The sequence below is a fragment of the Polyodon spathula genome, chromosome 7, assembly GCF_017654505.1.
Source record: "Polyodon spathula isolate WHYD16114869_AA chromosome 7, ASM1765450v1, whole genome shotgun sequence".
NCBI classification, from domain to species: domain Eukaryota; kingdom Metazoa; phylum Chordata; class Actinopteri; order Acipenseriformes; family Polyodontidae; genus Polyodon; species Polyodon spathula.
The window spans coordinates 46836193-46859029 of NC_054540.1; the positions used below are offsets into that span (position 1 = coordinate 46836193).

At 37.6% G+C, this 22837-nt stretch overlaps 1 protein-coding gene across 2 annotated transcripts in view; it reads right to left on the reverse strand.

The window, feature by feature from the left end:
• LOC121318678 (ATP-binding cassette sub-family B member 7, mitochondrial-like) overlaps nt 1-22837 on the reverse strand; it is a 76645-nt gene that overhangs the window by 27262 nt on the left and 26546 nt on the right. For both annotated transcript variants that reach the window (XM_041255605.1, XM_041255606.1), the window contains 4 exons: nt 9055-9187; nt 6408-6676; nt 4667-4755; nt 4484-4571 (listed from right to left, as the gene is read on the reverse strand). In XM_041255605.1, the coding sequence (XP_041111539.1) occupies nt 4484-4571; nt 4667-4755; nt 6408-6676; nt 9055-9187 (579 nt within the window). The remainder of the gene's footprint in view (nt 1-4483; nt 4572-4666; nt 4756-6407; nt 6677-9054; nt 9188-22837) is intronic.

Genomic DNA, 22837 nt, shown 5'->3' on the forward strand with positions numbered 1-22837 from the left:
AAATATATGATGATTCTCTGTAATGCTTTGTAGTAATACAATGTATCGTATTATTGGACATGTGAAGTTTAGGATATCACTACCTCTGATCAAAATTGCACTTTTTAATTAAAATATCTAATTACTGGTAATTTGCATTTCTCACCCTTACCCATACATGTGTCTTTTACTTTCTCGGTTATCGACCTATTAAAGGAAATCACAGCTCCATTTTCAATATAATTTGCAAATGTTACCTTAATCCCTTAAATCAGCACAGTTGATCTCTCTCTCTCTCTCTCTCTCTCTCTCTCTCTCTCTCTCTCTCTCTCTCTCTCTCTCTCTCTCTCTCTCTCTCTTCTCTCTCTCCTCTCTCTCTAGCAGAACGGGAGCAGAACGGGAAATTTATTTATTTATTTTGTTTGTTTGTTTTGATAGTTACTTAGTTGTTCTTTTTGGGTGTGTGTGTGTTTGTTCATAGGTTAGTGGTGTGCGTTTGGAGATCCCGTACTGGGGTCTCATTCAGGAGGGCTCGGGGCTCTCACCCACCGACACAGGGTCCGTTGCCTGCCTGACCCTGGGGTTTTGGTGGAGTGGTGTCTGCTGGCAGTAGGAGAAGTGGTGGGATTCAAAAATATTAGGTCAGCGTCAAGAATGAATAAAGTGCTGGTAATATTTTTAGTGGAGGTGTCGCTGGTAAACAAGCTGGTACAGGAAGGCTTTACATTAAAAGGTGAATTTGTTCAGGTTTCCCCTCTAGTAACCCCGGTAACAAAAGTTATTATTTCTAATGTGCCCCCGTTTTTTTAAAAATGAGCCATTAGAAAAGGATTTAGCTCGTTATGGTAAACTTGTGTCCCCAATTAAGGGAATCCCACTGGGATGTAAAAATAACAGCGTTAGGCACTTCATGTCATTTAGAAGGCAAGCGTTTGTGTTACTAAAAGATCTCAATCAAGTAATAAATGTAGCCTGGAATTTTAATGTAGAAGGGACGAATTGTGTGGTGTTCTTCAGTTCTGAACAATGATGTGTTTTTACTGTGGAGAACAGGGACACCAGAGGAAAGCCTGCCCGAGAAGGGAGGCTAGAGCAGAGACAGGGCAGGATCAGGGCGATGCTGGCGGGGAGGAAGTCGGGGGTGTTGGGGGTGAGAAGGAGGAAGAGTCGGCTCCCCCAGAGCAGCCGCAGAGCGAGCCCGTGCTGACCGAGGAGGAGGAGATCCAGCTGCCGAAGAAAACCGGAGAAGAACCACCAACACTAAGCCTCGCACAAAGAGACCCAGCCGTAGTCTGTCACTGACGGGTTTGGAGGATAATATAGCTACTACTGAGAATGGTGAAGAACCATTCAAGGTAGTAGTTAAAAAGAAAAGATTTCAACAGAAGGCTGCAGAGCTGCCGGATGGCAGAGCGCAGTCAGTACAGAACTCTGAACCCGTGCAGATAGAGAGACTGCGAGTTCCAGAATGGGCGTCAGTCCCTCCCAATGTGGAGGAAGAGAACACAGCGGAGGGTGAGCCGGGCGCGGTGCAAGACTCTCCGCTGGCTGAATCTCGGCCGTCTGAGATAGCGACGGCTGTGGCAGAGACCGGTGTCAAGGAGTCGGAGGGAGCTGCAGAGGAGCGGATTCTCGGGGACAAGCAAGAGGACAGCGCGGAAGAGATGGAGGGGGAGCTCTCCGACTCCTCGCTTATCTCAGACATCCCTGATAGCCAACCCGTCAGTAAGAAAAAATTATACATGCTTGAGCAGGTAAATGATTTTATGACAGAAACAAAATGGAAAAGGAGTAGAGTAGTTTTTTTTCCCTGATTTAAGGTTATTTCTCCACTCCGCTCATGTTATCACAAGGAAAGCAACAATAGAAGAATTTGATCAGCCAAAACATTATAGATTTAAAAAAAAATCTCTTGTTTAAAAATGGCTGTGTTTTATGAAACTTCTTTTATTACTTGTTTTAGTCTAGTTTTTAGCCATGATGGAAAAGTGTGTTTGTTTTTTTTAATCTAAATGGCTGTAGACAGTCTTTTAAAAGGGCACAGCTAGTAGAGTTTTTAGAGTAGAAGCAGGCAGGGGTGAAGCAGGAAACGCAGTCTGATCAGGAGAATGAGGAGGTGTGCCGTGCGGAGTGGAAGGGGTTGTGCGTGATGTCCACTGACCTGGTTGACATATGGAGAGGTCTGCACCCCAGTTCAAGACAATACACCTGGTCTCAATATCACACAAACCGTGTACATAGAGCGAGATGACCAGTTTTATACTTCTAAAAATGATTTAAATAAATTCACCAAAGCAAGAATCATCCCCAGTAGTCTCTCTGACCACCACTGTCTATTAATTACAGTAATAATTAAATCAGAACCCCACATAACATCTTACTGGCATTTCATGTAAAATTACTACAAGATTACTAAATTCAGCATTTTCAGCAGGGTGGCAGCCTTCAGAATGCAGGCGGTTCAGAAACTCCTGTACATTGAGGAGGAGGCTCATTGGAAGAGACTGGTCTGTTTCCTTCTCAACGGAGTTGGGGGGCAGGGGTTAGGAAAACACCTGTTTTTAATTGAGAACACCAGTTTTTGTAAAGCAGGACTTCCTCCTTTTTATCAAAGTATTTTAAATGCTTGGCAGCTGGTGAGGGTGGAAAGGGATGTGGAGTCCTTGACAGGGCAGGACCTGATTGAGGAGCCCCTATTTTTTAATCCACTCTTTCCAGTTAAGTTCCTCCAGTCGATGACGCTCTGTGCCAGTTTTTTAAAAGCAGGTGTAACCACAATGGTCCACCTGTTAAACCTTGAGCTCTCCTGCTGGTTAACTGTCTCCCAGCTAACTGCACAGCTAGGCTGGCACTCAGAGAGGCTTGCAGAAAGACTAATGGTTGAGTTGAGGGTCTGCCTCTCCCCGTGGCTCAAGGCAGTCCTGAGGGAGGAGCTGTCCAGAGGCACAGAGCAGAGACAGCTTTCCTTATTTCCAGGGATGACTGTGTCACCAGCAGTAGGTGAGGAAGGAGACGGGGGTGGAGAGAATGGAGGGACTTTGCTTAAATTGCAGAATGTGGAGGAAACTGTCTTTCACACAATGAATAGCAAACATATATACAAATTGTGTGTTAAAGCCATAGAGTATAGTAGGCTAAGGGGTCTGTTAGACTCCAAGTGGATTACTTATCTGTAGAGGAGGGGCACAGGCCGGTGTGGAGGGTGCTGTACAAGCCGCCCCTCGCCAAGAGAGTAGGGGACCAGCAGTGGAAGATACTACACTGCATTGTGTCCACAGGCAGGTTTCTCCATAGAGTGGACCCCAGTATTAGTGAGCAGTGTGCTTTTTGCTCAGCAGAGGAAACTTTATTTCATGCCTATAGTGAGTGTGAGAGGCTGAGGCCACTTTTTAATTTATTGCAGAGAATCCTGAATAATTTAGGGGTTGTTTTTAATAAGGAGCTTTTTATTTTTGGGGTTCTGTACAGTTTTAAAATGAAAAACAGGTGTGTTCTTATTCATTTTTTAATTGGACAGGCAAAATTGCCTTTTTTAAAAACAAGGAAAAATCAACACTGGTTCTGGACTGACCAGTTTAGTGTTCAGTAAATGGTGCTCGTGGTCAGCCAGATCAGAGTAGAGTCTGAATATTTTAAACTGGTCAGTAACCTGGAGGACTTTCAGTGTGTGGGAGACACCTTGTGTGCTGTGAGTGAGGAGGGGGAGCTCCAGTTTAATTTTAAGTTCTAATTTTAATTAAATTTTTTTACAGTGTTTTTATTTTGGCTTTAAGCTGTTTTTAATAGGGAAAAAAACACTTTTATTGATCCTTTTATTTTGTTTAAAATCAGTTTTTAAGGAGAACATGATGTATTTAAGGATTTTTTTTTATTTCTGCTGAGGCAGTAGGAATCTTTTGTTGTGTTTTACCTTTATTTGAATTTTAATGGATTTTATTTGGAATGTTTAAATAAAGGATTCAAAGTTAAATCAGCACAGTTGACGTCTCTCTCTCTCCCTCTCTCACTGTTTTTTTTTTTTTTTTTTTTTTTTTTTTTTTTTTTTTTTTTTTTTTTAAGTGGTTTATAGATTTAGGTTTCCAGAAGAATTGTTTAAAATGTTAGCATTCTTTTATACCAAATGTAAACAATAAATATAATATTTCCTTTGTTATTTTTTCTTTTATTCATAAATTTAATTTATATACTGTAGAAAACTGCTTATTTAATTGTGATGACAATGTTAGCACAGTTTTTGAGACAATCTGGGGGTATACAGACCTGTATGCGCCTCTGTCCAATGTATGTCACTTTTTAAAATGCTATTATTATTATTTATTTTTTTTAACTCAAATCTAGAGACGTGCTTATCCGATTGTAAAGCATGGTTTGTACATCCTTTAGTTGTTACTGAGAGAATCAGAAACTGGTGGTATCTGTCAGTTCCAATCACACTTAAAATTAGGTCCAACAAACTGCCTGCTGACCAACAGAGAAACACACAGTATTATACGCACAATCTTACCTTCACAGTCTCATAATTGAGTAGCGAGTCAATGGCAGCATTTCCTGCCTCATTATCAGCTTTGTTCATTTCTATTCTGAACCGAGTTCTAAAAAAAATGGGGGAAACCATCATGAAAACAACTACTTGAGACTTTCACACAATCACTTTTTAATTTTATCAAACTGTATTTAAGTACTGTACCTCCACTGCGTAACTGCCACTGTGAACGCTGCATAAGCTGACAGTGTGCCCAGGGTGACTAATGCATACTGGCCCCCACATTTAAAATACTACATTGAGAAAGAAAGAAAAGGGGGAGAAGACATTAAGAACATTATACAAAATCACACAAAAAGGATTTACATTACCTTCTCAAATAATAACATCTTGTTTAATACCCAGCAGTGCACCAATTTACTTGATTGTTACTTTGGTCACTGTAGGTCTGCCCTCAACAGTGTTCAGATTTTCAGTTGAAAATGAATTTACTATTAAAACATGTTTTATTACTATTTTCAATGGTGGAAAAGTTGTGGATAGACAAATATTGACCCTACTCACATGTACAAATTCACAGTGGAAAAGGTATTCATAAACATAGACTTAACAGAGCTGGCTGATAATGTAAGAGTGAATGAAAGCACATTGGAGCAGTGTTAAAGGGTTAAAACTCCTCCTCAAGGTCAAACTAAAACCTTAGTATGCTGTACATTTACCAGCTGGGTAACTACCAATTAAAGCCTCTTGACAAGCAACCTGCTGAAGGAAAGGCTTCCTGTAGGTTTTGAGAACGTTCTTATGTGACAAGCTAGCTTTTAAATACTGGAATGAAAGAAATGCCAAAAAAATTACTTTTCATATGTTGCACCATTTTAGTGCTGGATAAAGTTTAGGATCAACACTTAGTGGGAAAACCAAATTGCTTCATCCAAACTAAATTTAGACAGAAAAATGCAATCTCTACATTCTATAAATGGTGAAAAATAGATAAAAACTAGAGTGACAAACATTTTAGCAACAGGAACCAATCAGAAAGAGTATAAGAAAATGAAACAAACTACCTTAGGGCTCCTTATCGCAGGCAATTTATAACACGGTTTAAATGCCAGGACAGTTAATACACTGAACAATTCTCTATTCAATGTACTGTTTCTAATGGGATATAAAAGCACAGAGGGAGCCATTCAACTGTTTTCTCCTTAGATTTTGGCGATGAAATCAGAGCTCATTAAAAAGAGATGAATCGCTGAACTCTAAATGACAGATTTATTGTCAAAGAACCTGGAAATACCATTCCTGTTCAAGCTCACTAACCTGCCAATTTAAAAAAAAAAAAAAAAAAGGAACAAAATATATAGATGAACTGCGATCACAGTTAGCGTAGTGGAATTCTGTGCTCACACTAAAGCTGAACCCAAACAGGGCCACAATTTCCTTGAATTTATTCCACTTTGGTGAAACAAATTAACACATCATTCAAATAATGGCCAGTTGAGCAGTACTTACACAAATAAGATGAAGCTTTACGTATCTCTGAATTCACTAGAGAATACATTAAAATACATGTTCGAAACAAGACCCACTTATCAAAATCTATTCACCAATTCAGAGCAACAACTGTATCAATTTTCTTCAGAATGGCAATACGTTTATAAAACAATATTCTCTAACCACCTTTCATGACTAGAAAGGCACCTTTACTTCACTAAACAATTTCACCCAGCATTTTTCGCCCCCCCACAACCTAGAATAAATTGTTATGTCAAAAGCTTTCAGACAGCCACTATTAGCCTTGCATTACCCTGGCATTAAACAGAAACACGAAAATGCTGAGATACATTTTGAAGAAAAAAGAAGTTGTAGATAAGACAACTTTTTCCCCCTTTGCATGTTTTATGTGCTGCTGGGACCATTTTGAAAGCCATTTTAAAGCATTACTTACTAAAATCCCACTGACGAGTACAACTTCAAACAGAGTGGGCCCCAAGTTGAAGACTAAAGCACTCAGCACGAAGCTGATGCCTCTGGTGCCCCGATCAATGGCTTTGGAGAGTCCTCCCGTCTGCCGGCTGAGGTGGAATCCCAAATCCAGGTTGTGAAGGTGCAGAAAGACATTCTTGGCTATTCTCCTGATGGAGCTCTGAGCTACTTTTCCAAACACGGCATTCCGTAGTTCATTGAAGAGAGACGAACAAGCACGTGAAACTCCGTCTGAAAGAGAGGAACAGAGCAACTTGCATGTATCGCAACACGTCACGTCTTCATATTCCTACTCCTGCAATTCTAGTCCTACAGTTTACGGGATACTTTACCCGCGGGTGTTAAATTTGCAAGGTGAGATTTAAGTTGATCTGACACACAGTGCATCTGCCACTGTTATTGATGAGTATTTTGAGTTGTATTTTTCTATTTTGAGTAAGGTTGATTGTTGAAACCAAGCACTTTGCCTGATGTCCACTTGAAAGGAAGTTGTTAAATCTGAGAGTTTATTACTGGCAATCCTTTCAAGCAAACTGACAACATGTAAATGCATTCAGTTAGCAATTGCAGTGAATGCATTTGCACGTTGGTGTTTGTTTTTCGGTTGTAAGACATTTAGTGCTTCTGAAAGGCAATGGCACTGGCTTCACTATGCCCCTCTCTCCTGACCTGAAAAGCCCCTGTCTGCCATTAAGTCTTGGGCCTCTCAAGCAGAAACTGAAAACTGTGCAGAATAATTGAGACCAACAAACAAGAACTACCCTTGTACGGTGTTGGGGTGTCACGTACCCCAAAATGATTTTTATTTAAATCTATTTCCTATCATTACATCACCCTGTAAGTGCCTTGAATATACCGTGCCCAAGAAAGACAACCCAGTTTCTTTTAGCCATAGTGACAATAGAGTACAGGGGTTAATACGCAGCAAATTAATTCTCAATTATGACTTCAGACAGCACTAGAAAGCAGCCTATGAAAATGATTGCATTGATGGATCTTTATTATGTAGCTTTATGTGTTATTATTACCAGGGGACAGCTCTTCCTTTGTTGAAGTGCTTTCAAAGGGAGAAGGGGTTGAATGATAAAGTAATATAGCTGCCTTTAAGAACACAATATAAGCTGAAACTCGGGTATCTTTTTTGTATTATTTTTAAAAAGGAGAAGGTACTTTTACACAAAGGAAAAGCAAGAAAAAGAGAATACAAGTGAAAAAAAAAAAACTACAACAATGGATAACCATGCAGATTAAAAAAAACAGATATATATTCAGGAATGAATTCTGTTCAACAACATATAGACCAGAAATAACACTTGTGAAGATACACGTTTTGATGTTATTGAAGAATTGCAGTCTGAACAATTGGCGGTATTGTAACCCAGCAATATTTATGAACAGTATGTGAATACAATAACACGAACCACTCTTTTTAGTCTTTTGATTGCTTTGCAGGGTGTTAAGCAGTTAAGAAAACCAATCAGCTTAGATGACGTTCAGAGTAGGTGACGAGAAATTTGTAATTTGAAGGGGGAAAAATGTATTTATGTTTCATTATTTGTGTTAAAAGCTTAGCCTTTCTGCCAATTTATTTCAGGGAGAATATTTTAGTCAAGGGCTTAATCGGCCAAATAGTCATTCAAGTTAAACATTGTTTTGTTTATTCCAAAAAGAAATAATACGTAAAGCTGACTACACATTTTATTTCATTTTTTCATTCCTAGCAATTGCGATTCCTTCACAGAAAACAGTGGCTATAGACACATTTTCATCACATGATAACATGAGGTTTACTTGTGCCTTTTTGTAGCTGAACAAGCAAACGAAAACTAAAATTTAACTTTAAATACTTCAAATAAAACAAAATGTGGAAATGGAGTTGTAAAGTGAAGGGGGAAAAAAAAACAGTTTTGGTTCTCGTTAATTACATTCCACATAACAGAAAGTATGTTATAGGTTTAATTCTGTAAAAATAAATAAATGTGTTTCTACTTCTTACAGCAGTATAACCCCCTGCACCATTTGCCACATGGACACTCTCGAATCATGCCTTACTGTATAAACATCTCTAGATGACAAACTTATTTTTATTTTTCTAATTGCAATAGGTATCCTTAATGTAATGTTACAAAAGCAACACTGATACAAATTGTCTGAAATTGAGTAGATTATGTACAGGAATTAAAGTTTGTTAATTAGCTACCAACTTATTTTCTGCTTTTTACACAACTGAAGTAAAAGATTTAAAACCTTTCTTTTTTTTCTTAGTTGAAGCTGAAACTGCTGGCTAAAATGTGGGTGCCACATAGATGTACACAGGGTCAGCTATACAGTAGTTGCAGTCACTGCAAATAGGGTTGGCATCCTAGCTATCATTTAGAAGTTGATACTGTTTCCACACAAAATAAATGTTTTCTGGAAAGGTGGTCTATGATTGGAATACAGCAGTCAAAACTCAGAGATAGCGGCAGCGTGATTTGTAACCACGAACAAAAAGAAGTTAAAGAGCTGTATTCAAATTAATCTTCTCAAAAAGGTCACCTGCTAAAGAATATGAGGTAACCTTCCAGAAAAAGTCAACACCTGCCAAGAGATAACAGAACTGTACTTACAGCCAATCAGAACAGCCGTTGCCATGGTTGCAACTGTATTCGAAGCGTCATCCAGGTTCAGCATGTTTCCCGACATCTGGTTGAGACCGTCTACTGCATATTTAAACATGAAGGGAACCACTATATTCATCATCTACAAAATAAAATGTTTTCATTCCATGAGTATTGTTCAAGTCATCAATACATCAAGCCTTATACCCAAACTATGTAAAATGATAGATCTGAGGAGTCACATGTACAGACATGCACTGGCACCAAAAATGATTGACAATAAGCTGGAAGATACAGTTAAGAGGATCAGTAATATTACATTTGCCAAAATCCCAGAACCCCTTGTGCTTTTTATTAAGGATGTAAATGTGTTTACCATAATTTCCAAAACCTTAGGATTAAACATGTTTTTACCAAGCAACTTTTAACCTATGAGGAATCTTTGTAACCACAAAAACTACACAATCTATACAAGTTCTGTTACTCTTGTGTGCACCACATCATTATTGTTAACGAGACTAGATCTGTGCACATTTGTGTGTATATGAAAAAAGACTAAACTACATTACACTGTAAAGACCCTAGTGTATTAAACACATACTTTTGAAATGGTTAAATGTGTGTAAACACTTTAAACAACACAGCTCTACCTCTGCCACATCTAACTAATCTAAACAATTCACTTCTGGCTTGGAGAAAATATTTTAAATGATGCTGACAGTTGCGATTACATACTGCGCTAATTAAAATTAATTCAAGTCAATTAAATAACTGCAGCAAGAAAGTGACACTTAAAATTGTTCATTCCTTGTAGGAGGAATTAAGAAACTAATACCTGTAAATCAACTGTAGTAGCAATTAATTTCATGCAAATGTATATTTAAAAAGTAATATTAATTTAATTAGTACACTTAATACAGCAGCTGATTCCTGAGCATACAGGGGGCTTACCAAAAAGCACCAGAATGCAGCATTAGAAGAGTTCTTTCTTTCATTTTCAACCTGAGACAAGTGGATAGGGAAGAAAACACATCTGCTGCACCCTACAGGTAGGCATACGGTGAAATCAAGTCGTCTAACTAATTAATGCAGAAGTATTTCTTAAACTTAAACAGATGTTATTATTATGCAAGGCATAAGTTATCATCTCTTAATTCTATTTTTACCAGTAAGACATCCTTAATGCAGCAGGATAATATTCTGTGTAAAAGTTTCACTTTTACACAGCTGAACCAACTACATCAATTAGGGCTTCTGATTTTCGGGTTTTATTAATTGTATTTTTCGGTGCTTATTTTGAGCTATTTGCAAGTTTTATGTAAATCGTTTTTTTTCTGGGCTTTCGTTTTTTATATACTGTATGAAATTAGTGTTTTTGGTTACTTTCCAAAATGCTTGAGCAGGTTTTGTGTGTCAAAATATGTATAGTAAATCGACAGTACTTGCACTCTTAAGTTGTAACTTCTTTCCTTTACTGTCTTCCACAACAAAATCCCTATGGTCACGATCACATTCTTGAGGTTTTTAAGTGTATGAATTTTTGTACAATTTTGCCACATTTCTGTTTCAAATCCTCCGTATCTTAACTGTAATACAGCTTTAAATCCCGCTAACAAGCCTCCACCCTGATTGTAATCTCATTTGAAATCTTGCAAGCGGAGTCACCAATAGAAATGTATTGTATTTAAAATTAATAAAAGCCATTATACTGCTCTGAACACAGGCAGAGACAGCACAGCAGCAGGGGCAGGGGGTGTGGCCCCTGTGTGTGTGTGTGCCTTTATTTTACAGCAAGACCTTACAATATGCAACACGTTAAAATGGAAAAATATCCCTGGAGTAAAGAATAAGTTGTGTGGGACTTACATTATCCCAGTGAATTAACTACAAAACAAAGGATGCCAAATAGCCGTTCACGTTAAACATTGTTTTGTTTATTCCCAAAATAAATAGTACATAAAGCTGACTACACATTTTATTTAATTTTTTCATTCCTAGCCATTCCCATTCCTTCACAAAAAACAGTAGTTATAGACACGTTTTCATAACATGATAACATGAGGTCTACTTGTGCCTTTTTGTAGCTGAACAAGCAAATTAAAACTCAAATTTAACATTAAATACTTCAAATAAACCAAATGTGGAAATGGCATAAAGTGAAAGGGGAAAAAAAAAACTCACCGTTTTTGTTCTCGTTTATTACATTCCACATAACAGAAAGTCGCAACAATATATATACACAATATATGCAGTCTATATGAAAATCACTACACAACATTTTCAGGAAGTTGGGCACTGTCTAAGTGAGGCATTTCAGAATGACACGCTTGCCTTTTTTTCTGTCCCATGAGATTCTGGCTCTCTCTAAAGCAGCACAACGCGTTTTTGTCCCAGATGGACAAAATAGAGGCTATTTTTGTAAACAGAGGCTAAAGAGCTGTTGTGTTGACTCTCTTTTTTTTAATATATACATTTTGAGTCTCACATATTGCACAGCTTTTTTTTTAAATTTGTCATTTTGAGAAAATTGTCAAGTAAATTCTGGCGAGATGGAAAATAAGTACAAGGTATTTGTCATTTGTAGCAAATACGAACATCTGATCTTTGTATCCGAATACATGTCAAAAAATAATAGTTTGAACATTTGGATATTTGTCCCAGCACTACAACTTTTTTTTTTTTTTTTTTTTAAATCAGATGACAACCATTACAACATTTTGAATAAAGCAAGGTAAAAACTCAATATGGTATGGTTGATGTCATTAATGGGGGTTTCACTGGGATGTGCCATGGAAACAGGCAAAACTTGCACACCGATGGGTTGAAAGATCCCCAGCAATCTGTAAATACATTCTATACATGGACATCTGTCACAAAGTTTGAACTGTGCACATGTAAGTGGTGTTTAAATGAGTGTGCCAATATGATGTCTGGGGGTTCGATATGTGAGGACTGTATGGTTGACCTTTGGGAAACTGTCAGAATAATTTAGATTTCGCTGTTTTATAGGATTGCAAGTTATATCAATACCACTGAGGTCTTTCCTTGGATGTGTTAACAGAGTGGAATCATGGGAGTTAGGTCAGAGGTCAGTGCCAAATATGGCACAATTAGTTTGAAATATTACTTCAATTTTACATAGTAAACAGAATTTCAGACAGTTCTGTCAATGCCAAATGTCTGCGAGCCAGCATGATCTCTTATTGCTCAGGGGTTTTGCTTCATCATTTGGAGGTTTAAAAGCCCCCCCCAGCCCGCAATTTTTATATAATGAGGCGTTGCATGTTTATTGGTGAAGGCATTAGATCTTTTTCAATAAACTTAAAAAAAGAATGGTCCATTTCATTTAAACTCACTTAACCTTAGCGTTTGTTTCAGCAGTCCAGCTGTAGTAAAGGATGTCTTTTAAATATGGTTTTGGCTTATTAATAGTTTTGTGTGAAATGGGTGTGAATGTCAATGTCTCTTAGGTTGTTTTTTTTTTGTTTGTTAGTTTTTTAAAACATTAGTCAGATGAAAGACAACTTGGTGAAACAGGTCTCAATAATGCTGAACTGTTGCTGTATGAATACGAGCAGAACAAGAGTATTAGATGTTTATCTACACAGAGGAGTTCTTATGCAGAATGACAAACAATTCCTTTAACAATTATCCACCACAAAAGTATATACCATAGACCAGGGATGTCAAACTCAAGGCCCGCAGGCTGAATACAGCCCTTGGAAGTACTTTATCCGGCCCCTCGCAAAGTTCATTCAGTACAGTGTAATTTGGCCCGGTCCAGTTTGAGTCTATTGGGTTATTCGTTACACGTAAGAACTCCAAATCCCATCAGCCATCAGAAAAATAGTGGGAAGCTCAGCACTAAAGAAACAGAAGACACCGAGAGACAGCCAGTCATATCTTGTGCTTGGTGTTTAAGGTGTGTTTTCTGTTAGACACTGTAGCCTACTTGCCGTCAAAAACGATAATCTCTCTCTCAAAATGTCCAAGAAAGATCGATAAGGAAGGCAGATTGTTTCAGGAAAGGTGGGAGTCTGAATATTTATTTGTAAAGCAGCAAGAAAACCCTATTTGCTTGGTATGCATGTGTATATGTAAGAGGAGTGCATTCTGTGGCCCGCGAATAATGTTAAATTAAGACATGGCCCTTGGTAAAACTGTGTTTGACACCCCTGCCATAGACAATTATTTAAAATTATATATCTCTATCTATCTACTATTACAATTAGTTGATTAAACAATCTGATTAACCCATTAGAGTTGATCGCAGATTAAATCAACTAATAGAGGCCTGCATTTTCTTTGCGGCAGTCCAATTATAAGTGAGCGGAGGCGGGGCATAAACAGTTGAAGGTATTCTGCCTTGGTTGAAGGTCTTGATTAGGTTTAACCAATTGGAGAGTCAAAGATCTGCCCCTTGTTAGGCAGGTGTCCAATCATGAGTGAGCAGAGGCAGGACATACACTGCTGAAGGTATTCCCCGGGTGTTTAAACAATGGGAAAGAAAAACCTCTTTCAGGAAAAAAAAAAAAAAAAAAAAAAAAGATTGTTAAATAAAGGGTGGTATACACCACAAATACCCCAACTGACACAGGAAGGGAAGGGATATACTCACCACTTCCAACATTCTAAGTATGAAAGGTATCCGTGGCTTACCAGTAGCTGTCACTTAAAATAATTATACAGCTGGAACTGTCTTTTATTCAGTACAGACAACATGGAACAACATTGGCTACAGTAATATAGGAAGTCTAACAATGTCAGCACAAAAACACGAGCATTCCCAAAGTTACTTGTACCACTCAAAGCGAGGACAAACCTAGACTGATGTTCAACTGGATGAGCAGAAGCGTTAGGAAAGATCGCAATGAGCAAGTAAGAAAAAACCGTGAGGTTCTTAAACGCTTGATTGATTCTGTTATTTACCTTGGCAAGCAAAAACTGGCACTCAGAGGGCACGACGGCACCAATTTCTCAAACAGAGGTAATTATGTGGAATTACGTTCTCCGATTGTTGATTACGACAGCATGTTGAGCAATCACTTGTCAATAGTCACAGTATTACGGTAGATGAAACAACCAATGATGGAAACGCAGCTCAGCGGTCTTATGTTTTGAGGGATGTGACCGACAGTGGCACAAAAGAACAGCTGTTCTGTGAAAATGTGTTACATTTACTGAAATAAATAATAATAAAAATGCTTTTTAAAAAAAAAAAAAAAAGACCAAATTCCCACAGGGCTTTTTTAGTATTAATATGCATAACAGTCACTATAAGATCGCTACCTTTATTAAAAATGTGCATGGATTTACCTACCAATTAAATCAACTAATGCCCATAAATTAATCAATCATTTTTTTAAATTTTAAATTCTAATCTAAGCCCTAATTTCTATATACTTGTGTGTAGGTGTTTTTTTTTTTTTTACTTTGTAGTTAAGTCTTTGTGTAGGATTTATTTGCTTAGAAAATACTAACCAGGCTGTCAGCATACATCAGAATGTAATATAAAGAGAATGCGTGTATGTAGCTATGGTTTAACCCTTTGCAGTCCTATGTCGGACCTGGTCCGACATTACAATTTTCCTTTTCCTGTCCGACATCATCAAAAAGACGTCAAGCACAGGTCTCTAGTCATTATTTCTCCGGAAAAAGCAGAGAAAACCTTTCAATGGCCGAGAGAAACTGAAAAAAAAGGAGCGAAGCAATACACATAGCCCCTGCACTACAGAGATAACACGGACATAAACAAACAAGATAGCTGCTTCCACAACCAGCACTCAAAGAATATCATTGACATTTGAGAGTTTTTTGAGATGTTATATTAATAAAATAATTACTTGGGGATGATTGAGGAGTTTGGCGATAAAACGATCACGGTTTGATTTATCAGTATGCACGACTATGAAGAGGTATGTGATAAATACAGCAGGGGGGGGGGGGGGGGGGGGGGCTGGAGATGTAGTATTGAGTGTCCTGTTGATATGCAGTTCCTTTTAAACCTGCTTTATTGTGGGAAAAAAAATACTTTAACAGTGTTTGAAAATAAATTGGACCTGACGCATCTGAATAAAAGGACCGCAAGGGGTTAAACGCTGACACCTGCATAGCATTTATACATTCATAAAAATGTACCAAAAGCACATCCTTATATTACATGTATACTTATGGTATACACATTTTGGTGGGTGATTATAATATATTTTAAAAGAAAATAATCCAAGTCATGCATAAAACAATTCCTAATGCACGGTCATGTGATTCTGTTCAGCCAATCACAACGTTTAATTTATCCAAGCTATTTTATCAATACATAAACTGAACATTCATGCTGTGATTTAATTAGAAAAGAATGTTTATGTATACCAACACAGCTATTATGCTGCAACATTAATATAATGAAAAATAATCTGATGTTTGGTTGTGCAGCATTTCCTTGTAGCCTGGGGGCTCGCATATGAAAACCACAGGTATTGTGTTACATTAATAACAGAGTATTTCATTACCTAGGCTAGCCTGTCTTTGTACTGGCTTCTTTACATGCATTCATTTACTCATTCATTCATATCACGACACGTCTTCCTTGCAGCCAAACATTACAAGCAAATTTACCCCACCTAAAAAATGAAATTCAATATTTTGAAAAACACTGTATCAGTTTACTAAAGTGTAACACCTTGACTGTAGATTTGGGAAAGGGAACAGTAACACTAAGCCTGAGCCATTTGAAAATTCTTGAATTAAAACAGCAGTTTTCAAAATCAGACTTGCGTACTTGTCCTATCTGCCAAAAATGTATTAAGTAAAAAATTACTGTTGACATGTTCAAAGTGTATATATGCATCAATTTTGCAATTTCCATAACCTAATTCAATTGTGCAACATCAGAATATTCAACTGAATAAGAAAAAAATCATGGAACTTATCACATTTATCACTACACTGTATAAAACACACTGTACACATGTTTGCGGGAATGGATACAAGACAAAGGAAAATGAATTCAAAATTTCTAAGGAATTGTGATATTGCCAAAACAAAACTTTATGAAACAAAGAGGACATCTGGTTTGCAGAACATAAAATCAAAATGTTAAAATTGCCAGTCAAGGAGAAATACACACATTCTACTCCCAGTATACCGCCTCCTTTTGCAAATACAAATGCTGTTATTATGGCAAGATTTCTATGATATGGAAGAAAAAAAAAAACAAGGAGAAAACAGTATGTACTATTAATTCAGAACTGACAAAGCATTTTACAAACCATACATCAAATTGTTAAAAGAATGTTAACTAAATGTGTGTTATACACATTTAAATTGGTATACTTTTAGATTATTTCTTAACTAGATTGTTATGAAAAAAAATCAATGAGTCACTGCAGATTGCTTTCACATCAATATCACATTAGACTGTTGGTTACAACTAGATCTCACAAGATTTTACCGCAAAACATCAAAAGGAACCACACTGCTCTTAACATATTTCCGATAAGACCTTTTGCCAGTGGCATTGAAAAGGTTAAGCTTGGTATTCTGGACCATAAATCTGAATATTCATATTTTAAAATGAACATGTCATTTGACTTTTTTTTTTTTAATGTTATTGGAGCTCGAAAAAAAAAAAAAAAGCATTAATATTATTTTTATAATGCCAAACATTACATTATATTAACTAAGAATATCTTTGCACGGGTGGTGATACTGACATGGGACACCCTTGCTGAATTCAGCACTAACCCCACATGCATGATCCAGAATAAAGATTGGTCCTCCAAGAGTACAGGGCATTATTAAGATGAAACAAGGAGCACTGTCTGCGAGCCTGCTTGAGAATATTAAATCACAGTATGCTCTAGGGAGTATTGAGATAAAGGGTCAAAGCCCTATGAGACAGCAGCCATCTCTGAATACTGCAGGCTTTGTGTCTGGGAGACTGTCACAAAGACGGCCGGAGTGGAGGACGTCAGACCAGAAACAGGAACCAGGAAATAAACAGAGAGAAAGGTGGAGTTTGGTGGAGCTGAGCGAATGGTCTCACTAGGCATTTAATAAATGAACAGACAGTCAGAAAATAAACAGTTGTAAGGCAAACAAAAACACAGGACACGGCACTGGTAGCCAAAATAAACAGACAAACAAAAGGGACTAACACTAAACAAAACACGGTGAGCTTCTATTTTACTTAATACGATTACAATAACCTTCGTCTCCAATCCCGTTCTCCACTCACCGAACACACAACCCCGAGTATGTGAAAACATGCTGCTTTTATGCAGCTGTACCGAGACTCGATTGCTAAAATCATTCAGAGTCGCGGTACAACTGCACGTGAATTAATAAAAGTGCAATTCCCCGTGCTCACATATTGTTACTTATTACTGGCACGTGAAGTGCTGTGCAATCCTTGTGCCTAAATACAAATATAAATTTCAAACACTCGTGTTACACAGACCCGTTTATATCCTGTGTACCAATGACTATACAACAACATTAACAAACAACACAAACAACATCTCACTGTTCAAATAAACTGGGAGCTGAACTTGTACCTGTTTTACCAGCACAACACCACCATACTACAGCAAGGGAGGCACCGCAGATCAGCAGCACTCAAAGAACTTCAAACACTGTAAACACGTTCCACTTTAGAAGTATTTTTTCTTGCAGTCCAGGTTATTGTTACTCACGGTGTGCAGTATATATCATACAGAGATATATCCAGAAAGAGACGCAGTCTGGTTCAGATCAATAAAGCATGAGTTATGCCTAAGTTCTTAGAAATCTGGTTTTGCTTATTTTCGCACAACTTGATGGGATGCAGCATTAAGATTTTGTGATAAAAAAAGATGTTGCTTATCTGTGTTGGTTCACTACTGGCATGTGAATGTTTATCTTAATCCTCCAGACATCAGGATCTAAATATAAAAATATCTGAACAGCCACTGTAAATGTGAATGCTCTACCAGAAATACATAGACTTTAAAAGATAAAAGCTAGCACTGCTAAACTATCTGAAAGTCCTCAGGGTTAACAGATTATTCTGTATTCAAGTTTTCTGCGGATAAATCCAAATTAAACATTAACTGTTTTCATCCTACAAACTCCCAATTCATTTTGCAATCAGGTAATGGTTTTCAACTAAAAGAAGTTAAATCTACTTAGAGTATAAATCACATAATATTAGTTCTATAGGCTTTTTTATGAGATCCCCTTATTCCTTAGTTTATGTTTTTGTTTATCTTCATTGATGTTTAGTTCACAGACTAAACTGGATGGCAAGAAGGTATCAAGGAGAAAAGCAGCTTGCAGCTGAACAGTCTAATCCAGGGGTGTCAAACTCAAGGCCTGCGGGCCGAATACGGCCCTTGGAGGTACTTTATCCAGCCCCCCTGCAAAGGTCATTCATTAGTGTAATCTGGCTCATAAGAACTCCAAATCCCATCAGCCATCAGAAAAGTAGCGGGAAGCTCAGAAAAAGAAAACGGCGATTTCGTAGCCTTTTCTCTTGTGTTGACGAGACCAGAGGATTATTACTGATACCGCTGCATTATCTGTTTTTATCTGGGGTGTTGATGCAGACTTCTCTGTTACCCAAGAGCTTTGGATGTTTCAGCTATGCACCTCACTACCACAGCAAACGGTATATTTTAACAGCTTGATAAGTGTGTGCACAACATGAAATTACAGTGGGAGAAATTAGTTGGATTGACAGACAGAGTGCCTCCCATTTGTGAAGGCTAAGTTTCACTCTGTCTCAGCTGAGCAGTTTTACCCTTTCCTTCCAGCCACATTCCCACAGCTCCGCATTCAGGAGCGCCTCCCATGTGTGGTGAAAAAAATGGGCTTGTTGCTTTGGTATGCAAAAAAACTACAGGAGGTGAATTGTCCAACGACACTTATAACGTACCACTGTATTCTACACCAGTAAGCGCTGTGTGGGAAGGTGCTAAAAATGGTTCACATAATGGTCATGGTTGTGAAAGCGATACATTTCATCAAGGCGAAAGGTTTTAATTACTAGCAATTCCTAAAGTTGCTTGACGAGCTTAATGCTCAATATGGTGACTTGCCTCACCACACCGAAGTTCGCTGGCTTAGCCGTGGTGCACTACTTACAAGGTTTTTTGAATTGCATCAGGAAACAGACATTTTCATGCACAATAAAGGGAAAGAAATAGACAGCTTTCAGATTCAAAGTGGTTATAATAACTGCAATATAATGTCAGTTATAAGAATATAAGAACATAAGAAAGTTTACAAACGAGAGGAGGCCATTCGGCCCATCTTGCTCGTTTGGTTGTTAGTAGCTTATTGATCCCAAAATCTCATCAAGCAGCTTCTTGAAGGATCCCGGGGTGTCAGCTTCAACAACATTACTGGGGAGTTGATTCCAGACCCTCACAATTCTCTGTGTAAAAAAGTGCCTCCTATTTTCTGTTCTGAATGCCCCTTTGTCTAATCTCCATTTGTGACCCCTGGTCCTTGTTTTTTTTTTTTTTTCAGGCTGAAAAAGTCCCTTGGGTCGACACTGTCAATACCTTTTAGAATTTTGAATGCTTGAATTAGGTCGCCACGTAGTCTTCTTTGTTCAAGACTGAACAGATTCAATTCTTTTAGCCTGTCTGCATATGACATGCCTTTTAAGCCCAGAATAATTCTGGTCGCTCTTCTTTGCACTCTTTCTAGAGCAGCAATATCTTTTTTATAGCGAGGTGACCAGAACTGCACACAATATTCAAGATGAGGTCTTACTAGTGCATTGTACAGTTTTAACATTACTTCCCTTGATTTAAATTCAACACTTTTCACAATGTATCCGAGCATCTTGTTAGCCTTTTTTATAGCTTCCCCACATTGTCTAGATGTGAGTCAACAAAAACTCCTAGGTCTTTTTCATAGATTCCTTCTCCAATTTCAGTATCTCCCATATGATATTTATAATGTACATTTTTATTTCCTGCGTGCAGTACCTTACACTTTTCTCTATTAAATGTCATTTGCCATGTGTCTGCCCAGTTCCGAATCTTGTCTAGATCATTTTGAATGACCTTTGCTGCTGCAACAGTGTTTGCCACTTCTCCTACTTTTGTGTCGTCTGCAAATTTAACAAGTTTGCTTACTATACCAGAATCTAAATCATTAATGTAGATTAGGAATAGCAGAGGACCTAATACTGATCCCTGTGGTACACCACTGGTTACCACACTCCATTCTGAGGTTTTTCCTCTAATAAGCACTTTCTGTTTTCTACATGTTAACCACTCCCTGCAAGGCTGTAAACAAGTCATAACTGAAATGTATGACGGTGTTAAGGTGCTTCAGCTGAAGTTACATGTGTGAAAAAAACACAAGCAGCAAGGAAACCTTTCCAATTTCCTAACGAGCCAAACTGTATGTGATTCTGTGGCAGATTTTACTTTTCCTGGTAGTCCGTTTGCTGCAAAACTAAACGTGTTGCGTGTGGAATTTGAGCACAGTTTTTCAGATTTTCACAAGTAGCAATTCCAGTTCCAGCTTTTTTTCAAACCCATTTGGCATAAATGTGGAAACTGCACCAGAAGACATCCTGATGGAATTTATTGAATTGCAGTGCAATAGCTCACTGAAGGCTAAGTTTGATTCTGTCTTGGTTGAGCAGTTTTACCCGTTCCTTCCAGCCACACTCCCACAGCTCCGCATTCAGGCTGCACGTGTCATGTCAATGTTTGGCAGTACGTACTTCCACGAACAGCTATTGTCACTGATGATGATTAATAAATCCGCTCAAAGATCTCGCCTGAATGACAAGCTCCGTGCTAAAGATCGCTTCAGCGCAGAATATGAATCCCGATATTGACAAGCTTGTGTCACAAAAAAGGTGCCAGATTTCTTCAGTAAATGAGAATGCACAAGGCAGCAACTAGGGAAGATAGATAACATGCGTTTTAAATTAATATGTCATATATAAAACACATGTGAATGTATTAAAAACTGAATATAAATATGCGTTTTCTACATCACCTATTAAAATGCATGTGTATATTTAAAAGTTGTGCATATTGAGGCATGCAAATCAAACGTTAAATTAAGATATGGCCCTTGATAAAACTAAAATAAACGGGAGAGGCAACCAGATCCAGTTTTGTCCACAAGGCTAAATACAAGAATGCAACAAACAGACATCTTACTATTAATTAAAGCTGTAGCATGCACCTCATATACACTCTGCTTTGACAGTCCAATTTAAGCTGTAGTGACACCAAGTGAACCAATAGGAATACTTTATACAATAGAATAATGTAGAAAGGACCAACTACAGGTGAGTAATCATACTTTCTTTCTAGAATGAATTACCTTTTTACATTACGTACAGGGAAAAACCCAGAAACATTACTGACTGGCATAAGACAGGAGACCTAAACTCTCAACAAATTGCAGTAGTAAGTACCATATTCCCAAAGGATGAGTCAGCTATATCGATAACCTGGCTAGCAGAACCCAGGACAATGCAATTGGCCTAGCTGAATGAATGCCTGCCTAATCTATGCATTCAAGGACACACACATTTTCACATAAGGACCCCAATGGAAGCTTCAGTACCAATCTGTTCACAAAGAAATGCACGCTGGGTTGTAAATAATAAAAGCATTCGACACACTGATTATGAGAGCTGAAATACAACACAATAAAATATAATGCTCCCTCAAAATATCATGACCCGATCATTCACTAATGTGGTTAATTTACAGTTGGGGCATGTTGACTGTAAACTGTACAAGGGCACTTCCAATATTTCACATTGTTTGATGCAAAATAGAAAAATAAAAGATGGCACACTGTACAATACAATGCAATAAAATACACAAAACAGTTGTATAGGCACATTCATACAAGAGCCCAATGGCTGTCCTGTAAAAATCAGTTACATTTATATTGGAAAATGCCTCTGGTTAACTAGAAACTCTACAGTAACCAATTTCATACGCCATGGAGGAGAAAATGTGTTTCTTAGATGGTACTTACCTGTAGAACCCTTTTATGTATTTGATCAAGGGCCGTGATTGTGTAAACACAAATCATACTGAAGTGTCATTTTGGGCCAGTGATTGGGTAAACATGATAAATGCACTTTGTTTGTTTGACTTGCTGGGCCACCATACTTTACAGTACAGCTTGTTAACACAGATCACTGGAAAGGAGGAACTGAATTTCACTGCCTTTTTTTTCGTGCGAGGTCACTGAGACAATCACTTAATTTTTAAAGGGCGGAAACATTTGCAGCAAGCACGCAGAAACAAAACATGACACAAGCCTACATAATGTATTTGACCTAGTTATATTATAACATTTATTCTGTCTCGTGTTTAAATATGTTTTTACAACATTTATAAACATCAAAAAATATAAGCAGATATGATTTAATTAACTAAATTTATCAGGTATGTTTTGGTTTCCTTATTGATAATAATGGAACTTATTTTATACATAAATATTTATTTTGAGAAAATAAAATTTAAAAAAAGAGAGTAGTGTCCATTACTACTCAAAACCCCTGGGAATAAACATGTATTATGTCATTGCAATCACTCAGGTGAAACAATGCCTTGCCCAAACATCAATATTTTTCAAAAAAACTTTCAGGAAATATTGTAAGGTCCCTCAGGTCATAGATTGACACATTTTTTATACATGTATAGCTAAAATAATAAATAATAATAATAATAATAATAATATTCAACTTTTTTTTTCACTTTTCAAACAGTGAAAAGTTTGTATGGTTTCTGAAGTACTTTATAATGTTCCCGAG